The sequence below is a fragment of the Ambystoma mexicanum genome, chromosome 11 (assembly GCF_040938575.1).
Source record: "Ambystoma mexicanum isolate Mex_15411 chromosome 11, UKY_AmexF1_1, whole genome shotgun sequence".
Lineage (NCBI taxonomy): Eukaryota > Metazoa > Chordata > Amphibia > Caudata > Ambystomatidae > Ambystoma > Ambystoma mexicanum.
In genome coordinates, this window is record NC_090934.1 from 1,284,621,011 (window position 1) to 1,284,640,595 (window position 19,585).

General features: G+C 49.6%; 1 protein-coding gene and 1 non-coding gene across 2 annotated transcripts in view; one reads left to right on the plus strand and one right to left on the minus strand.

The window, feature by feature from the left end:
• Positions 1-1,152: 1,152 nt before the first annotated feature.
• Positions 1,153-1,303, minus strand: LOC138505254 (5.8S ribosomal RNA). The gene has a single exon (XR_011280081.1). It is a non-coding gene; the product is annotated as a 5.8S ribosomal RNA (ribosomal RNA).
• Positions 1,304-9,750: 8,447 nt separating this feature from the next.
• The window catches only part of ATP8B4 (ATPase phospholipid transporting 8B4 (putative)), a 5,389,235-nt gene continuing 5,379,400 nt past the window's right edge, over positions 9,751-19,585 (plus strand). Inside the window, exon 1 of the mRNA XM_069624764.1 lies at positions 9,751-10,861. Coding sequence (XP_069480865.1) covers positions 10,669-10,861 — 193 coding nt within the window. The 5' untranslated portion in view covers positions 9,751-10,668. The remainder of the gene's footprint in view (positions 10,862-19,585) is intronic.

Here is a 19,585-nt window from a genome sequence, read left to right on the forward strand (position 1 = left end):
CTCCCGTCGCTGCCCCGGCGACCCCCAAGAGGGGCCGAAACGGTTGCCAGAGAAGGCCATGGCAGCGGTCAATCTCCCTCGGCTCCGTGTACACAGCAAAATTGCTGTCAGGGGGAAGTAACACTCTCTGCAGGAGCAGAGAGCCACCTACCCACTGGGGCCTTCACAGCCTGTCGTGGTTCACCACCACAGAGGAAATGCACTCTGCAGGGGCCGGCTCTGCCCGGGACGCAGTTCCGCAAGGGCGTCCACCGCTCCAGGCGACCGACCTGCCTGCCGTGTTGAATCCTGCGTCGGACTGCACGGACCCCACCAGTTTACCTCTTGACGGTTTCACGCCCTCTCCTTCCCTTACAGTACTTGTATTTAGCCTCAGATGGAGTTTACCACATGCTTTGGGATGCATTCCCAAGCAACCTGACTCCAAGAAGACCTGATCCCGGCATGCGAGAGGCTGCTACCGGCATAACAACATCCGCGGGGTGAGACTCAGGGATGCTGGGGAGTCGGTCTTCTGTACGCCACAATTCCCATGCCTGTCCCTGAAAGGGGATTCGGCGCTGGGCTCTTCCCTCTTCACTGGCCATTACTGAGGGAATCCTGATTAGTATATTTTCCTTCGCTTACTAACATGCCTAAATTCAGCTGGTCGCCACTTCTGATCTGAGGCCATAGTCGGGGGGGCTCAAATCTTGGTGCAGCTGGCCTCAGGCCCATACGGGGGGGTTGCCCCAGCCCTGTGCCTCTGGCGAAGCCGATTGTGCACTGTCCCGATCTGCGGCCGAAGCCCACATGGTCGCGAGGCCAGTGCTCCATGGCCATCCTGCGCGGGCAGCCGCGGGACACCACAGACAGCCACACACAGCATGGCCAGGTGCCCCGGGGTAGGGTGAAGGTCCGCCAGGCTTTTTTAAGGCCCGCTGCCGCCGCCACCATGTCCGGGACGCACCAGCCACCCGGCCCTCCCAAAATCTGCATGAGGCGGGGAAACTGGGGATGCCGGGACGCAACGGCAATGAGCCTGCGCGAGGTCCAGGGATCCTGCGACGGTGCTGATCAGGGTCTAACCTTAGGGGGACGAAGGGAACGGGGTCCTGGCAACAGCCCCAGCCACGCCCCTGGGAGAGAACCCCAGGGCGATTGATATACAAGCAACCCTCAGACAGGGGTAGCCCCGGGAGGAACCCAGGGCCGCATGGTGCGTTCGAAGTGTTGATCAATGTGTCCTGCAATTCACACTAATTCTCGCAGCTAGCTGGGTTCTTCATCGAGGCGCGAGCCGAGTGATCTACCGCCAAGAGTCACAGGCAATGTTTTTTGTTCCAGACCTCAGCCTGACCCTGCCGGTGTAGGAGTGGCCGGGGGATGCAGCGCCGCCAGTGGTGAGACAGCCCAGCGCCCTATCTAGCTTGGCCGAAACCACTGTGGTTTTAAAAAATCTAAAAAATCCAGGCTCTCAGCCCGGGAAACCTGCACGCCGCTTCCCAGGGGGATGGAGGCAGGCCGCTCCGCCACCGGCCCAATCCACTCATCCTTCCCCGACCCCCGTCCGCTCCCCTTTCGGAGGGGTCCTGGGGGACAGACGGCGAGGTGGGCCAGAGACAGCACAAGCAGGGGGACGGTGGGACCGTTATAGTCTTCAAAGCCCAGCCTGGCTGTATGGGGCCAAACTGCAGGTACCTGGGCAAGAGGGAAGGTCACCTGCTGCGCCATCAGACTGTTACTCCCCACACCAAATCGGCTTGGGGCGTTAATTAGACGTCCTCGAGTTAAGTGAGTGGAACAGCGAGTAGACCCTCTCTGAATCACCAGTCATCCTGAATTCACCAAGTATCCAAGAATTCAGGCCTCCTCACCATGAGGGAACTCTCTTTACGATACACCCCTCTGCTGTTCTGATAATACAAAAGAACGGGGAACACACGCACCGCCAAACCAAGGCTGCAAGAAAACCACACAGAACAGATTAATGCCAATAGATTCGATAGTACACGTACAAGGACCTAGGCCTAAATGAATACAGTAATACCTGGTAAAGTTGGCTGTTAGGGGCGTGTGGAATCTGAACCTATATAGAAACCCAAATACACCATCAACTCACTGGAAACTGGGAAACTAATCTCAAATAACTTGCTAAGTAATATAAGGTGAATAGCTTACCAGGATGGTATGTGTGGAATTAGAAGGGAGGTATGCTTGTCCAGACAAAAACGTAGAGATGAAAATAACAAAGAGGAAGGTTAGCATAGGTAGAGTAACCCGGGTGGCACGAGGGACGTGCTAGTGACGTGTTGGTACACTAAGCAGCAAAGTGTTCATGAGTGAACTTGTTGCTGACCCGTAGAAAGTCCATAGGAAATCAGAACAGAATGGGGGAAGAAGAACACTTGTGGTTCAGATTTCAAGCAAGAGCAAGTGTTCCAAAATGACGTGCACTTGAATGGTAGCAAGCAAATGTCTTATTTGTACGTCTGTGGTATGGTATAGCAATCATACAGTCTTACAAACAGAAAGAGTACAAATGTTACCGTTCGTTCAGCAAGCTGTCTGCGAGTAGCGGAATACGGGCAGCACGGAATCCGACTGAAAGACTGGTTAGCAATGATCAATCAAGTCGGAGCAAAGTCGTGAGGCAAAAGCAGTCTGGTAGGCAGAAAGAACTCCGATAAACATAGACGAGTCAGGGAATGCTATTGTAATAACAAAAGTCTGAGTAATGCATCAATTAGAAGCACCGTGGAACTGCCGAACGCCAGATTCAAGCAGCAGTAGGACGGCGGGGCTTGCACGTACGCGTAACCGTCAAAAGCAGCTGACATGTCACATGACACGGACAACGCGTCTTCGCTATGGACGGCAAAACAGATAGTTGCCATGGCAACTTCCACTTCTGCCAAACGGAAAGTTTCGCACAACGATTTAGATGAAAAACACGACTGCTAGAGCGCGATGCATGCGAACGCTGCATATGTGTAACGCAGACCTGGCCATCACTCATCCACAGATGTGGGTGGTTGGAACCGCAACGTCCGCCCGATGATTAAACCTGCTGCGCCATGACTCAGGGCTCGCACCTGGCGTGCCGGGCCCCTGTCTGTCTGGGTAGGCGCCCCTCGAGTGCAGTCAGGTTTTCCTCGGCCCCTGGCTGCCCCCACTCGGGGCTTCCCTGTTGACTGGGGTGTGCCCACCAATGCCGACCCGCTGGCGGGTCAGAGAGAGGAGTGCACATCCCCGGCCATCGCAGCGGCCGGCTCGGTGAGGAGGCTACACAGGGCTCCCTTTCCGGTGCGTGGTTGGGGACATCCCCAGCAGGTTAATCCAACCCTGCCAGGCGTCCCTGTCCATTTGCTGGGTCGCGGACCCCCCTAAGGTGGAAGGGAATCCCTGCTTGCCAGTGCCTGTTTTCCCCACACACCCTGGGCCGCTCTGCGAGATGTGGTCCGGGCTGTGGGTGTGCGCATCTGAGATGCAACCAAGGTCGGGCCTGCGACCCCCCCTTGGCTGCTCCGCTGTTAATGATCCTTCATGCCCCCACTCACAAGCAGATACCCGAGCCCCAATTCACACTGAAATGCCCCATTTCTCCTTCCAAACAAATGTTCTAGATTCAAATGACACCTCCCTCCCGACCCACATGCCACCATCCGTCCCTCCGAACCCTCACGAAAGACACCAACATCCGTCCCTCCATACCTACACCAAGAAGCTCCACCTCTCAGACCCACAACCATATGCTTCACATCTACCTGGGTGGGTAAAATATATGCATTGTCATTTGTCCACCAGGACACTGCATACCCAGCACTTATCAGACAGGAGCATATTCCTGTAGCCTTCGTTATCTGGACATTTATATTCAGACACCTTCTAATCGTGGGAGTGTCAGAAAAACACATGACTCGACCCACGCTTGAAAGAGCTGCCATACCCGGATCTGTATTACTAAACTGGCAGCAAATATAAACATTGGGTTTCAACACCTTGTCCACACTAGCTCATTTAGTGCACTGAAACACGAGGACTAACTGCACTCGCACTAGAATCCACAATATCCGCGTACCTGAACGTCCATAGGAACACTACCCGTACACGCCTCGGGTATTGACGAACAGTGTATACTTCACGCACATGCAAACGACACTCCGGCTCCGAGCATGCGCGATGTACCTTTACATCTAGACACGTACACAGCTCTCTGTGTCTAGCGAGCCAGCTCCAGTTAGCGCACTCTGGAGTCCTTCACAAGCCCCAGGTAAGCACTCTATGGGCCCATTCACACGCACTCCACCGCGGGCCCCTTATGCTCACCTCACTGCAGCAGCAATAATCAGACCTTATATTACACACAACAGCAGTCCAATACTATTCTTTCTATTCGCAGTGAGTGACGCACGTCCACCAGCCCTGCAAGAACAATTTACTGGGCAACTTACTGCGGTCGCTCGAGGAATTTCCCTGCAGCAACCCATGAGGATCTCTAACCTTTGTTCTGCTGTCACAAACTGCAGCCATTCTGCTCACCCTCTACAGCAGAATTTTTCTAACTACACTAAACCACCAGGACTCACACGTATTACTGCGCGGTAAGAGTCGTACCACTTAGGAGCCCCACCAGGCCCTACTTCTTGTAACCCACATGCCCTCAGTACACGTTATGTATTTACAGAACAAACTGACGTCCATCCAACGTGCAGTCCCCCCACAACTTCAGCTACAAGCAGCGTGAGCTTCAGCCATCTGCTACCCACAATTGGCTCATCATCTCCAACAGCCTCTACTGCTGCATTTCTCTTTCCCTCTCCATCCCTTCACAGTCCGGACTAAAGCACAAGGTTAGCCTAACACTATTTCCAGACAAAAAACCTTTTTTTGTCAATTATTCTTAACTGTTTTGACCCAATATTTATTGTTACACAACCCTTAGGCATAGCCCTCACTAAGGAGTCCATTTTTCATTTGGGTTTATAATTTGTAGGGAGACCAAATCCTGAGGCCCAGAAGAAGGCACCACATCTGGAAGCCGAAACATTCCCGGACCAGGCTTTCCATCAGCCTGTCCATTGTCAATCTTGGGAAGCATATTCCCGATGTAGACCAAGGATTGGTTATTACCAAGCTACAGAGTAGCCCTTACTTGACAGGGTTTACTATATTAAAAAAGGACAACGATCCCTGTACCCCGCACGTCCTCTCCCATTGCACCACTCATTTATGTAACACGTGTATATATGTACTATCATGTTGTTTGATTTCTCATTTCTGCTGGTATTGAGTTCCACCAATGCATTTCAGCGTTTTTTTGCGTTTTAAAACACACTGTACTGTTTATTGAGTGTGAAGCAATGTCCTTTCTGTTTTCTTGAAAATTTCTGCCTAACACAAATTTGAGACTTATGCTCTGATTTTGTTTACTTTTCACCTCAGATAAATTGGTAAGTATTACCTTGATTGTCTTAATGCCATTTTGCTGAGAAACATGAAATTAAATTCATGTGGTAACTTTACAAGCGAGACTATAAATAAGTTTATTATTGACTCACAACTAGTCTTGTCAATGTACTCCAATACCTAATGAAAACATTTGGGCCATAGGCGACTTACTTAACACCAAGACAATTCTGCTTGAACAGAACAGCATACAAAATTGATGTTATGCTCTAATTCTAACCGGCGGCAACCACCCCCCCTTGTTATACACTCACATCTACCTCCAGACTCACACTCAGGTGGTGCCATCTGCCCTCTCTCTATACACACACCTGATTACCCCATCCCTTCGACACACACATGCTCCCACCCCTCCCATAAACCAACATCCTTCTCTCCAGACATACATACCCCATCCCTCCATTCACACCCAGATGCCCCCCTTCCTTCCCAACAGAGTGCTCCAGCCCTCACTCAGACCCACATGCTACATCATTTCCTGACATACCCCCATCATATGCCCTGACCCTCCATTCCAGATCAACAATGCCCCCCTCCGATCCAGACCCCAAGATGCCAAATCCCTTCTTCAAGACCCATACCATGATGTCCCATCCTCCCTCCACACAGCAAGATGTCCCCATTCCTCCCCCGACCAATAAGCACCCATCCCTCCCTCCAGACCCACACCAATGTGCCCCATCCCTCCCTCCAGACCCACAACCATGTGCTCCATCCCTACCAGACCCACACCAATATGCCCCATCCCTCCCTCCAGAGCCACACCAAGATGCCCCATCCCACCCTCCAGATGCACACATATGTCCATATACCACCCACACCAGGATTCCCCAATCCACCCTCCAGACCAACAGATGCCCCATACCTGTTCCAGAACTACGCCAATGTGCCACCATCCATTGCAGACCCCACCAAGATCCCACCATCTCTCCATCCACACAGCAAGATGCCCCCATCCCACCCTCCAGACCCACACCTAGATGAACCATGCCTCCCCCAGACACAGGCCAATGCCCCCATCCCTCCCATGAAATCCACACCAATATGCCCCATGCCATCCCCCAGACCAACAGATGCCCCATACCTGTTTCAGACAGACACCAATGTGCCCCCATCCATTGCAGACCCCACCAAGATGTCACAATGCCTTGCTCCAGACCCACACCAATATGCCCCATCCCTCCCTCCAGACCCACGCCAATATGCCCCCATCCCTCCCCATACCAATGGGCCCGTCCCTCCCATCAAACCCACACCAATGTGCCCCCAGACGCTCACTCCAGACCCACACTGATGTCCCCATCCAACTCAAACCAGGATGCCCCATCCCTCCCTGCAGACCCGCACCAATGTGCCCCGTCCCTGCCCAGACACCACACCAATGTTCCTCCATGTACTCCCTCCAGAGCCACAAGATGCTCCATCCCTTCCTCAGAACCACACCAATATGCCCCATCCCTCCCTCCAGAGCCACACCAAGATGCCCCATCCCACTCTCCACATGCACACATATGTCCCCATCCCACCCACACCAGGATGCCCCATCCCACCCTCCAGACCAACAGATGCCCATACCTGTTCCAAACCGACACCAATGTGCCCCCATGCATTGCAGACCCAAACCAAGAAGCCACCATCCCTCCCAATCCACACCAATATGCCCTCATCCGTCCCCAGACCTAAACAAATGTGCCCCATTCCTCCCCCAGACCAATGTGCCTGTCCCTCCCATCAAACCCAAACCAATGTGCCCCCATCCCCTCCCTCCAGACCCACACTAATGTCCCCATCCAACCTAAACCAGGATGCCCATTCCCTCTACAGACCAACACCAATGTGCCCCAATCCATTGCAGACCCCACCAAGATGACACCATCCCTCCATCCACACAGCCAGATGCCCCCATCCTGCCCTCCAGACCCACACCTGGATGAACCATCCCTCCCCCAGACACAGCCCAATGTCCCCCATCCCTCCCATCAAACCCACACCAATGTGCCCCCATCCCTCCCACCAGACCCACACCAATATGCCCCATCACTCCCCAGACCAATGTCCCCGTCCCTCCCATCAAACCCACACCAATGTGCCCCCATCCCTCCAGACCCACACCAATATACCCCCACCCATCCCCAGACCAATGCCCCCCATCACCCCTGCAGACCCACACCAATGTGCACCGCCCCGCACATCAATCCCAAACCAATGTGCCCCATCCCTCCCATCAAACCGACACCAATGTGCCTACATCCACTCCCTCCAGAGCCACACCAAGATGTCCCCATCCCATCCTCCAGATGCACACACAGGCCCCCAGCCCACCCACACCAGGATGCCCCATCACACCCCTAGAAAAACAGATACCCCATACCTGTTACAGACTGACACCAATGTGCCCCCATCCACTGCAGACCCCACCAAGATCCCTCAATCCACACAGCAAGACGCGCACATCCCTCCCCCAGATCCACAAGGTGCCCCACCCTTCCCTCAGACACAGCCCAATACCCCCATCTCTCCCATCAAACCCACACCAATGTATCCCCAGCCTTTCCCGAGCCACATCAATATGTCCTATCCCACACCTAGATGACCCATGCCACCCTCCAGATGCACTGTGCCTTATCTCTCCCTCCAGACCCACACCCATGTGCCTCCAGCCCTGTCCCCAGACCAAGATACCCCATCCCACCCTCCAGACCCACACCAATGTGCCCAATCCCTCCCTCCAGACCCACACCAATGTGCCCCAACCCTCCCTCCAGACTCACACAACTGTACCCCATACCTCCCCCAGACCAATGTGCATGTCCCTCCCATCAAACCCAAACCAATGTGCCCCCATCCCCTCCCTCCAGACCCACACTAATGTCCCCACCCAACCCAAACCAGGATGCCCCATCCCTCTCTGCAGACCAACACCAATGTGCCCCAATCCATTGCAGACCCCACCAAGATGCCACCATCCCTCCATCCACACAGCAAGATGCCCCCATCCTGCCCTCCAGACCCACACCTGGATGAACCATCCCTCCCCTGGGTAGCCCAATGCCCCCCATCCCTCCCATCAAACCCACACCAATGTCCCCCCATCCCTCCCACCAGACCCACACCAATATGCCCCATCACTCCCCAGACCAATGTCCCCCGTCCCTCCCATCAAATCCACACCAATGTGCCCCCATCCCTCCATACCCACACCAATATGCCCCATCCATCCCCAGACCAATGTCCCCCATCAACCCCGCAGACCCACACCAATGTGCACCACCCCGCACATCAATCCCACACCAATGTGCCCCATCCCTCCCATCAAACCGACACCAATGTGCTTACATCCACTCCCTCCAGAGCCACACCAAGATGTCCCCATCCCACCCTCCAGATGCACACAAAGGTCCCCAGCCCACCCACACTAGGACACCCCACCACACCCCAGAATAACAGATTCCCCATACCTGTTCAAGACTGACAGCAATGTGCCCCCATCCATTGCAGACCCCACCAAGATCCCTCCATCCACACAGCAAGACGACCCCATCCCTCCCCCAGACCCACAATGTGCCCCATTCCTCCCACACACAGACCAATACCCCATCAAACCCACACCAATGTGTCCCCAGCCCTTCCTGAGCCACACCAAGATGTCCCATCCCACAACTAGATGACCCATTCCACCCTCCGCGCACTGTGCCCTGTACTCTCTCCCTCCAGACCCACACCCATGTGCCTCCATCCCTGTCCCCAGACCAAGATGCCCCATCCCAGCCTCCAGACCCACACAAATGTGCCCAATCCCTCCCTCCAGACCCACACAGCTGTACCCCAACCCTCCAGACCCACAACACTGTATCCCTATCCCTCCCTCCAGACCCACACCACTGTGTCCCTAGCCCTCACTCCAGACCCACGCCACGGTGTCCCTAGCCCTCCCTCCAGACCCACACCTGTTTCCCTATCCCTCCCTCCAGACCCACCACTGAGTCCCTAGCCCTCCCTCCAGACGCACACCAGTGTCCCTATCCCTCCCTCCAGATCCACACCACTATGACCCTAGCCCTCCCACCAGACCCACACCACTGTGTCCCTAGCCTTCCCTCCATACCCACACCACTGTGTCCCTAGCCATCCCTCCAGACCCACACCAACGTGCCCCATCACTCCAGACCCACACCAATGTGCCGCATCCTAAAACACACCCTTCATGAAACATTTAATTACTTTATCAGCCCCCTTTGGTCACGTTTCACGTTGAACAGCTGAACATGATTTTTAAAGTAAATATAGTTTCCCACTCCCCCCGTCTCAATCTGGTGTCTTGCAGGAACGTTCACAGTATGCCAAAGAAAATGCAAATTGTATTCTCAGCCAGCTAAAAGCACACTGATTTCTGCTGCCCTCGCAGCCTGTCAGCCAAGAGCTGGCAGCCTGTGCCTTCCCGGGTCCCGCTCAGAAAAATGAGGGACAAGACGAAGTCGGACGCTTCAGGGTCTTGCAGAATTGTTCCTGGTATCCTGAAGAAAATGCCCACCCCAACCGCTGGAAGCCAAAGGCACACAGAGTCCGGCAGCTACAGCATTCCCGAATCCCACTCAGGGATTGCTGAAAGCGCTCCGAAACCGCTTCGCTTCATTGCTGGAAAAACACACCGATGACGTCAGACGTCACGTGACGAAGAGTGGGCGAGCTGTTGCTATGGTCCATTTCTCGGATGGGAACTATTCACTACCTTGAGGTAACTCCACTAGCCTTGTTAGCCGTCAGTGTCACGCTGGTCACGTTGCAAAATACGTGACTGCCAGGGAATTCCTGTCGCCTGAATTCCGCGCTTCGGATTGGTTGAGCACAGCGCTTCGGATTAGTTGAGCAGCATGTAAACAATCTGGCCAACCAATCAGGGCTCAGCGGATTGAAACAGTGGGCCCTGGCAGGATAAACTGTCATTTTCCCCACCCGGTACCTCGTGTAGCTAAGCCGCACTTTTTCAAAAGGGAAAGAAAGCCAAGCGCCGCAGCACGAGAAGGAACATGAAACAAATACACAGTAAATACACAGTAAATCGCTGGGAAAATACTGTACAAAGGGAAGTGGAGGGTACGGCGAACTGACAAGCTAACCGGGAGGGAGGGCGAGAGTCAGTTCATGATTTATGAATTTGGTGATGGAAATGACTCCTTGTCGCGAGGTTTAAACGGGTAAATTTGTGGCGTGAACGCACATATGCCAGGGACCTCAACAGAAGTACAGCAACTTGGAGGACCCCCCAATAAACCAGCAACAAGAACACCTGTGACAAACAAGCTCGGAGGACCCCCAAAAATACTAGTAACAGGATCACTTCAGACTGATCAGACTGGGGGACCCTCAAATGTACCAGCAGCAGGTGCACACCAGACAGACCATCATCATTTGGGTAAGTAAAATATGCAGGCGCAGAGAGAGGAGTTTGCAGCACAGATTTGTTTCAAGTCGTTATTTAGAATGAATTCCTTTGGCTAATAATCTGGATTATTGTGTCTGCAAAAATCACATTTAGCCAAAATACCCCTTGACATTCGGGAGAAAATCATTCGCCCTTCTTTTTTTTGGTTTCGAGTCTGGGATTTGTAGTTTTTGTTTTACCATTATAAATTCAGACTAGAAGTCTGAAAATGCAAAGAAAAAGCAGGACTGGGTGAGTATCTCGTGAATGACGGGGGCAGGATGGCATTTTATTGTATATTGGTTGTGCGTTTACCCTGCCCCTCCAATCCCTCCATTATTTATACTCGTAGACATGTTCACAAGCGAATACTCTAGTTTGTCCATCTTCGTTAATTATTATCAAGACCCAACTCATGGACGTCTCCCACAAGAATATAAGTGTACTGCCACCCCGATAGTGCCCCCAAACTGCTGGCAATTGTGTTAATCTATTTCGTAGCTTGTAGTTGTATACCCAGGGTATACTGTATCCCCTGGCCTCGTACTGCTGCACACAAACTGCTTCAGAAGTGTTCGATCTCAGGCCAACTAATGGACAGTGGCTTTGCTCGGACTGTGCTCCACATCTCTGCGGCATGGAAGGAATTCACCTCCATGATGGCTTGCGGTCATTAGGCCCATTTTGCTAGTTAACAGTGACAGTTAAGCAAACATTATTGTGTGCTCTGGGAATCGCAGGTCGTTTCCGTGGGATGACGCGTTCATTTCTTTCATTGCTATTTTCTCCCTATTTTCTCCCTTTTTTATTTTCAAATTTAAATATCAATACACACTTGTAATACACCAAAACATATTTCACCAGAGAATTATTAATTTTCGAAAAAGACTGACAGGCTTGGCATTCATGCCTTTGCTTGAATTAACCAATAATATCTACGGTTTGGCGCCTTCGACCTGGGTGCTAGTGGACTTTAACACCAAATTGCCTTAATTCTGATAAGAGTCCAGACTTGTTAATGTTTAAGGTATTAGTACCACGCAGCGTCACCAACAGAATTGGTCCCCAGTCGCTCAGGCAGATCTGCAAACAAGAGGGTGGGAATGGGTTAGCCTGGTGAAGAGGGAGTAGGAAAGTGAGAAAGTGGTGTGCTGTTGACCGCTTCAGTTCGGTTTTCAATGTGCATGTGCTGAGATTTGGCGTGAATTTTGGACCGATGTGTGATGTTGGTGCAGTTTATGTGTGGTTTGTTTGTTGTTGGAGTGTGGTGAAATGGGTGCGGCTTGCTGAGCTAGAACATGGTAGTGTGGATTTTCGTGTGAGTTGGGTATGCAGAGATTTGAGCATAGGTTTAGTCGGTTATATGTCTCTTAGTCCTTATAATGCTTGTTCTATGTATCCAGTTGTCCTATAGGTAGGCATATTTTCACTTTTTCCTTCCTTTCCGTCTAATGGTTATGAGTAATGGCTTGGCACGTTCGCAGCTGTGTTGTTTGAACTTAGTGTAATAGGAAGGGGCGTGTCTTGTCCCCCACTCTGGTACTGGTGTTGTAGTTAGTATTCACCCTTACTCACTCTTATTCTTGTTAGCTGCGCAGACAGCTTGCTTGGGGGGGGCAGCTTTCTGGGCTGCAGCATGTCTGTGGGTACATGTGGGTGTCTCATTATTATTGATTTCAGCCTGCTCCTTTCACAAGGACTCATTCTCATGACCTTATCAGAATTTCTACTCAGCCAATGATATACACAGTACTCCTTAAAGGGTAGCACCAACCATGCACGGATTTGCTAATACATTATAACGTAGCTCTTAAAAAAGAACAGATTCAAAGCACAAAGAAAAACTGTCAGATATGGGACTTTCTCCCCAGAACTCTCCATCCATGATAATGCTTATTTGAACGCAAGAGAACCAAAACAAATATAGTAATAACCAATGTAAATGAACATTTTGCCTGTTGCTTTTCTAAATACATTTTGTTTTTTGTTTCCCGAAACTCAAGCTTACCTGCAAACCTTCATAGAGGGCCTCTGAGAGACTTATTCCTAAATTTGCTTTTGCCAGGCAAGGGTAGTGAATCAGCCCTTGTGACCTCTCCCAGGAAGTCAGGTGAGATGTGACTCCCACATGCTAAGGGTTAGGCCGAGCACCTTTTTAGATATCCAATTTCTACTCTGTTATTCTACTTAAGGAGGCTGCAACCTTTGGCTGCCCACGTGGTTTGGACTACAAATCCCAACAACCCTAACCAAGAAGTCACTGGTGAGGGATTATGGGATTTGTAGTCTGACACACCTGGAGAGCAGCAGATTGCAGTCCCCTGTTCTAGCAGCATCATTTGGGCTGAATATGCTAGAGAGAAAGAGGAGTTGGCTGATATTGGAGTGGCAGATTCCACAAGATATGTTTCGGTGGGAAGATTTAACCTCGATTTGGTTATTACTGTAATCTTACAAAGTGGAGAAAACTGCAAGGGGAGAACGTCCAAGTGCTGCAATACCCCATATCCCGGACTTCCTTCTTTCGTCAGCCTCGCTCGGACTCTTTCCCAATGGGGATTGTATCCTTTGTTTCCTTCTGGCTGGAAAATAAACAATATTCAGAGGCGGGTATCCTCATGGGGTGGCAGCATGTATGGAGTTATTTCCAGCCAAAGAGGCATTGTTGCTCTTACCTCTTCCAGGCCCCTTCTTTAATCGGGGCATACTTCCTTCTGGAGTCCCATTTTGAACAGTAAATGCATTTCGAGTGGATAAATAGCAGCCATAGCCTCCAAAGCACAATTTTCTCATTAGCTACATATTCCAATGTGGGAATCTTGTGCCGGTTAGGTGGTACACAGTGGCATCTTTTTCAGTTTAATAAAAAGCTCAAGAGCACAACTGACAATGTATCTACAAAATAATTAAGAGGTAGCCTGAGAATGAAAAATGCATATGTGCTATTCTTCTTAGTCGGCAGGATGTGAAATGCCAGGCAAATAAACACCACGTTTAAACCAGTGAGCTCCTGTGATGCACCAAAAATACAAAGCTTGACAACCTAATTTTAGTTCTTTTTAGCCTCCGGGTTGCTACCCATGATGCGGGGTGTGACTGGGCGCCTCTCAGCTCCACTCACCATCATTTTGATTTCATTATTTTAATTTATTACATTTCTTTATTTTACTTGGTTTTAATTTCCTTGTATTGCCAGAACCCCTCTGGATGAGGGTGCCTGGTCTCAAGGCAGTCCGAGGCTCGGCTCGTTAGGCTGCCAACCTTTTCTTTCTTACTCCACCCACAGTGGGAAGAGAAGAGCAAATCTGTCGTCGCCGTCTACGGGACTCGCAGAGGATTGGCTAAGGTAACACCATGTGTATCTTCTATAGGAATGGCAGCCGACAGCACAGCTGTCAAGCACAGCAGGGACGCACCTCCCATGCAGAGGTCTCACCAAAGTCAAGCCCGTCTGTGCCAAGGACGGGCCGGACGGGCTGACAAGGGAGGCCATTGTAAAATTAGCATCCCCGGAACCATATTCCCAAGCCACTTTGCTACTACTGAGCCAGGAACAGACGCTGGTGAAACACTGGGTAACAAAACGCTGCATTTCCTACTGCTAAACACGCGCTTCCTTAATGCACACTATGCCTCTATGCACAATCTTTTAGAGGATTAATCCCCTGACTTTCTTTGTCTTACTGAGACTTCGCTGTCAGAGGCATAGGCTCCCACTCTCATTTCTGCTCTCCCTGCAGGTTATAATGTTAACTTTCCAGACAGGGAGGCGTCCCACCCTGGGGCAGAGGGGTCGCAATTGTGTTTAAATCACAGCTAACACTTGTACACATCACTTTAACCACACCATTAAAATGGAAGCCCTACGGGTACGTTTTAAAACTTCAACTTCATACTTCACCTTCATATGACCCATCCACCTGTCGATAGTCTTGATTCACTCAACCTGTCCCTTCATATACAGGAAAAAAACGGTGGGGTGATTTTAACGCCGGCCTTCACATTAAGCGACCAGTTTGTGAGGTTCGATGATCTAGTACTTATGTTGCATTTGTGAGGAGAGAAAGAGGTACTAACCCCAACCTCTCAGAGATTATATTAAATTAGTACTCTCCTTGTTACAAATGCGCCAAACTTGGTCCAAGGGTTAATCCAAAAATATTGTTTTATTTCCAGAAATATTTTTGTATTTCAATAGAACATTTCAAAGTAAACATGGTGACACGTGTTTCGGCATACCTTTAGTGCCTTTATCAAACCAGGGCTGAGTACTTGGTAAATATATGCTTATTCCATCTGTGCTTGCTGTAATAACCGGGTTAAATCCCGTGCGTGTCGTCCGTGAACGCTCATCTGCCAGACAGAAATGTTCTATTGAAATACAAAAATATTTGTGGAAATAAAACAATATTTTTGGATTAAACCTTGGACCAAGTTTGGCGCATTTGTAACAAGGAGAGTACTAATTTAATACTGTCCCTTCATATGACTGGTCCAACCCACTCAAAGGGGCACCCCCTTGATGCAACTTTCAGCTCCCCTGACCTGATTTACATATCCCACCCCAAACCGCTCATCTGGACTGACCACTTTGTCATCCCCTTCTCCATCCTCACCCCTGCCCCTCACCTTACACCCCCAGTCCTCCCCCTAAGACCTTAAATGCTGGAACAAAGTGAAGATCCTTCCTGACCTTGCTGAAGCCCTACATCTTAGATCCCCTGCAACGCTACCCCCTTACAGAGCTGTAACCATCGAATCCTTTGACTCTTGGCTCAATGAATCCCTAATTCCTCTCACCCCATCGCGCCCTACTCTCTCATGCAATGGACCACTCCCCAAATGGTTCACGTACCAACGCCAAAAAACAAAATAACTCTCTGCAACGTAAATGACGAGCAGTGAAAACCGATCTCAGCAAGTCCATGTTCGCCTTGCACCATCGTAACTACAAAGCTGAAATACGAAAAGCCAAAAAAGCCTATTACAACAAACAAATTCTCTTCTGTGGAAACCGCAGCAAAGAACTCCACAGAATCATACCAGAATTTGTCAAACAGCACTTGCACCTCTACCCAATCCACCCCATCTCAATCACTCTGCGACTCCCTCTCCCTACACTTCTACACCACTGCTCCTGACAGGACGACCTCCCTTAACAACAAACTGTACCACCTCTCCCCCCTTCTACAACCGAGGAATCCAACATCCCCCTCTCCCCATCGCCACGACCCCCAACTCCCCGACTTTCGACTCCTTCAAGCCTATCTCCAGAGAACTCCGCTTCTGTCCTAAAATAAATATTCTCATTTACCTGTGCAAGAGAACATGCAAGAGCCACACTAAATGACTGCTTCAGCTCTGGCATCTTCCCTGATGCCTTCAAAATTGCACATGTCAAGCCTCTTCTTAAAAAGCCATCCTTTGTGCCCCTCGACCCCAAAAACTACAGACCCATCTCGAACACCAGATTCCTTGCAAAACTCATCGACTGAACAGCATACTCTCAGCTCAACGTCTTTGTAGAATCCAACAACCTCCTCGACCCCGCACAATCAGGCTTCAGACCACGACATGGAACCGAAACCACTCTGACCTCGGTCTGGGATGATCTTAAGGTCACTGCAGACTCTGAAGGATGCTCTGCACTAATTCGCTTTGATTTCTCTGCAGCTTTTGACACGGTTAACCACTTAAATCCTCCTTGACCGCCTCCACTCCCTTGGAATCCCACTGCTCTCAAGTGGATCGCCTCCTTCCTCAGCAACAGGAAACAAATAACCCTCCTCTCCCCATTTGTCTCAGCTGTTTGCTCGGTTAACAATGGAGTGACTGTGCATGTCTATCTGCTGTCCTATTCAACCTCCAGCCCTCTATAGAAGGTGCTTTTCGGGCCTTTTTACGCACAGAATTCTTGTCAATACAGCCCTTTTAATTCTTCTTTGCATACAGCTTACACATGCTATTTATAGCAGCACCCCCATAAATCTTGGAGGTCACTGGTGACAGGCTGGCCAGCAGAAGCTTACAAACCCACTCTTAGTAATCCACACAGTTCCTTGAAAGAAGCAACTGGGATGAGTCCTGGTCTATTTTTCTAACACTCTGTTAATCATTCTAACAAGATAATACCTTCTGAGTAATTTAGAAGGTAATTTGTGTTTTGTTCACTTTGTTCAACTGCCTGCATTTTGTAGGTTAGTGTTATTGAAGCATTTTGAATCATGATCATGCTTTTCACATTGCTCTAGGACACATGTAGTATTGTGTAAAGGGAAAACTGTCTTAAACTAGCGCTGTATTTCTGCTTCATTTTCCCTTGTTTTTATCAGCTTAAAATAGAGGCAGCGCAGTTGCAGCATAATGTCCATTTCATACTTTGTTTTCTTTTCGTCACCGAAGCACATCATTTGCGTTTGTCTCGAAGTTTTAGAAGAGCCCCCCAGCAAGCAGTAGTTTGGCATTTGTGAGAAGGAAAAGCTTTTGGTGTTCTATATGAAGATATGTTTTTTTAGTCTTAAAATGGTATGTGTCTCTGTGCATGCATGAAAGGGCACTATACATGGTTTGTTGTCTTAGAGAGCAAGGAATAGCTGGGCATGTAGTCTGACCTTTACTTTAACTCCCTTTCTGACCACCTGCCCATCGCAAGCGGGTATAATGGATGCAGGTAGAAGCAGTGCTGTATATATTTTCATTGGCACCGATTGTACAGGTACCTCTGAACAGGACTACTATATATTCAGTCAAAGTAGCCTAATTGATCAGCAGAGCTGCTATACGCATGTCATTGCTCAGTTAATGACAAAACACGAACATGGGTTGGCATTTTCTGCAAGCTAAAGTACTGAGCAAGAACAGTGTCTGAGATCATGCCACCGGTTTCACTACAAAATTCCTGAATCCCATTACTGCAATTTGGAAAACAAAAAATGTCCCCCAAAAATAGATGGGGAGGGACATTGGGTAGGGGTCGTTAATAAAGTGGTTGGTAGTGGTGGGGGTGTGCTGCAAGTGGTCTCACTGCAATAAAATACAGATTGCATGTGGGATTTTCGACCTCGCAGTAAAAATTATGTGGTATTTTCACATAGATCCTTCCCACCACCTTCCTGGGCTGGTGTGATGCACACTGGCAGACAGTGTAAGACAATGGCAATGCTGTCATATACTTCATCCCTCCTACTCTGCCTTGCGCTTTTCAAAACCTCTGCTTCTCACATGTCACATTACTGAGTCCCACTACCAAAAATCTAGCACATTTCAAAGCCTCATTGTGAATCTACTGACTCATGTAGGATAGTCCAAGCAGGCTGAGAGATTTTGACAAGCCAGTTATGTCAGGCAAGACTCACATGGAACTGCCAGTGCCCTAACCCTATGTGCCTTTCCAAGCCAACAGCCTGTTGGGATAGGTAGCTCATTATGTCAATAACCCTGCTGCAGAGATCATTGTGTAACCTGTTAGTTCAAATCCTGTTGCTAGGTGAGTTAATGCATCTGCATTAGAGGTATGTGTTTAAGATGCAGGTAACATTCAATTGTAACAGAGCTGACTTAGCTTTCGACTAGGACCACTAAATGTTCAGTGATCACAACACACACCTCTCATCAGGATCATACAATTACAGCACCTTTTTTTTTATGGCGACCACTGAAAATGTTGACTTTTTTTTCCAGGCACATTCAATAAGGGCTGCTATACCTATAATGGTCCAGAAGAAGCACATCCCATGAGGGCTGCTGCTAAACTTGTAATGGCTCAGAACACACATCTCATCTGGGCTCTTATACTTGTAATGGCATACAGTGCTGGTAAAGCATCTGCATTCAAGCAAGTACTGCATCTGGTGAGACACACCTCTAACTCTATCATTCTCAACCTAATGGCAAGAAGAAGGTGTGCACACATCTAAAAAAGGAGCACCCAATGGTAAAGCTCCACTGGATATGGAAAAGGCTTTTTCAGCTTTTTAAATATTTATTGGTGCGATGTCAAAAGACACAAAGGAGAGAAAGAGCAACTCTGAACCAAAGCAATACAGGAGAACAAAGTGAGGGGTTGGGGGAGAGGCTGTGAGAACAAAGAACGAGTTAGACAATCCAAACCTGGAATTCCAGCAACAGGAAGGGAGAGACCGATGAGCTACATACGAGTGCAACAAAGAAAGTGAGAAGGGAAACCGAGGTAAATTATAGGACACACACACAATAGGGGTAAGGGATAGAAGCAGAGCAAAATAGACATATAGGGACAGTAAAATAAGAAAACACAAATCAACAGCAGACAGAGAGATCTGGAGGTAGAACATCCAGATTAGAGAAAGGCAGGCCAATAACATAAGAGGCAGTGCAAGAAAGATAATCAAAAGGAGTAGCAACCACAACAGAGAAAATGAAAGAAAAGATATAGCCAGAGTAATGACATGAGAGAGGAAGAGGAGTTATATCAACGGATACAACACAACGTAGGAGAGAAACAGCAATAACAGAATGCAGAGATGGGAGAGGAAGAATGACAGAGCAACAGATCTCAAAACGTGGCATAGCAACACTTAAGAGTGAGAGGCAGAACATCAGAAAGTGAGAGGTAGGGGAAACAGAGTAGGACAGGGAAGGAGAGATGGAGCAAAAACATTGAGTGGCTGCCAAGCAGGTAGTGCCAGGCAGCAACAGTAGGCCTGAGAGGCGGAGAAGTGATGCTGGTAGAGTGAG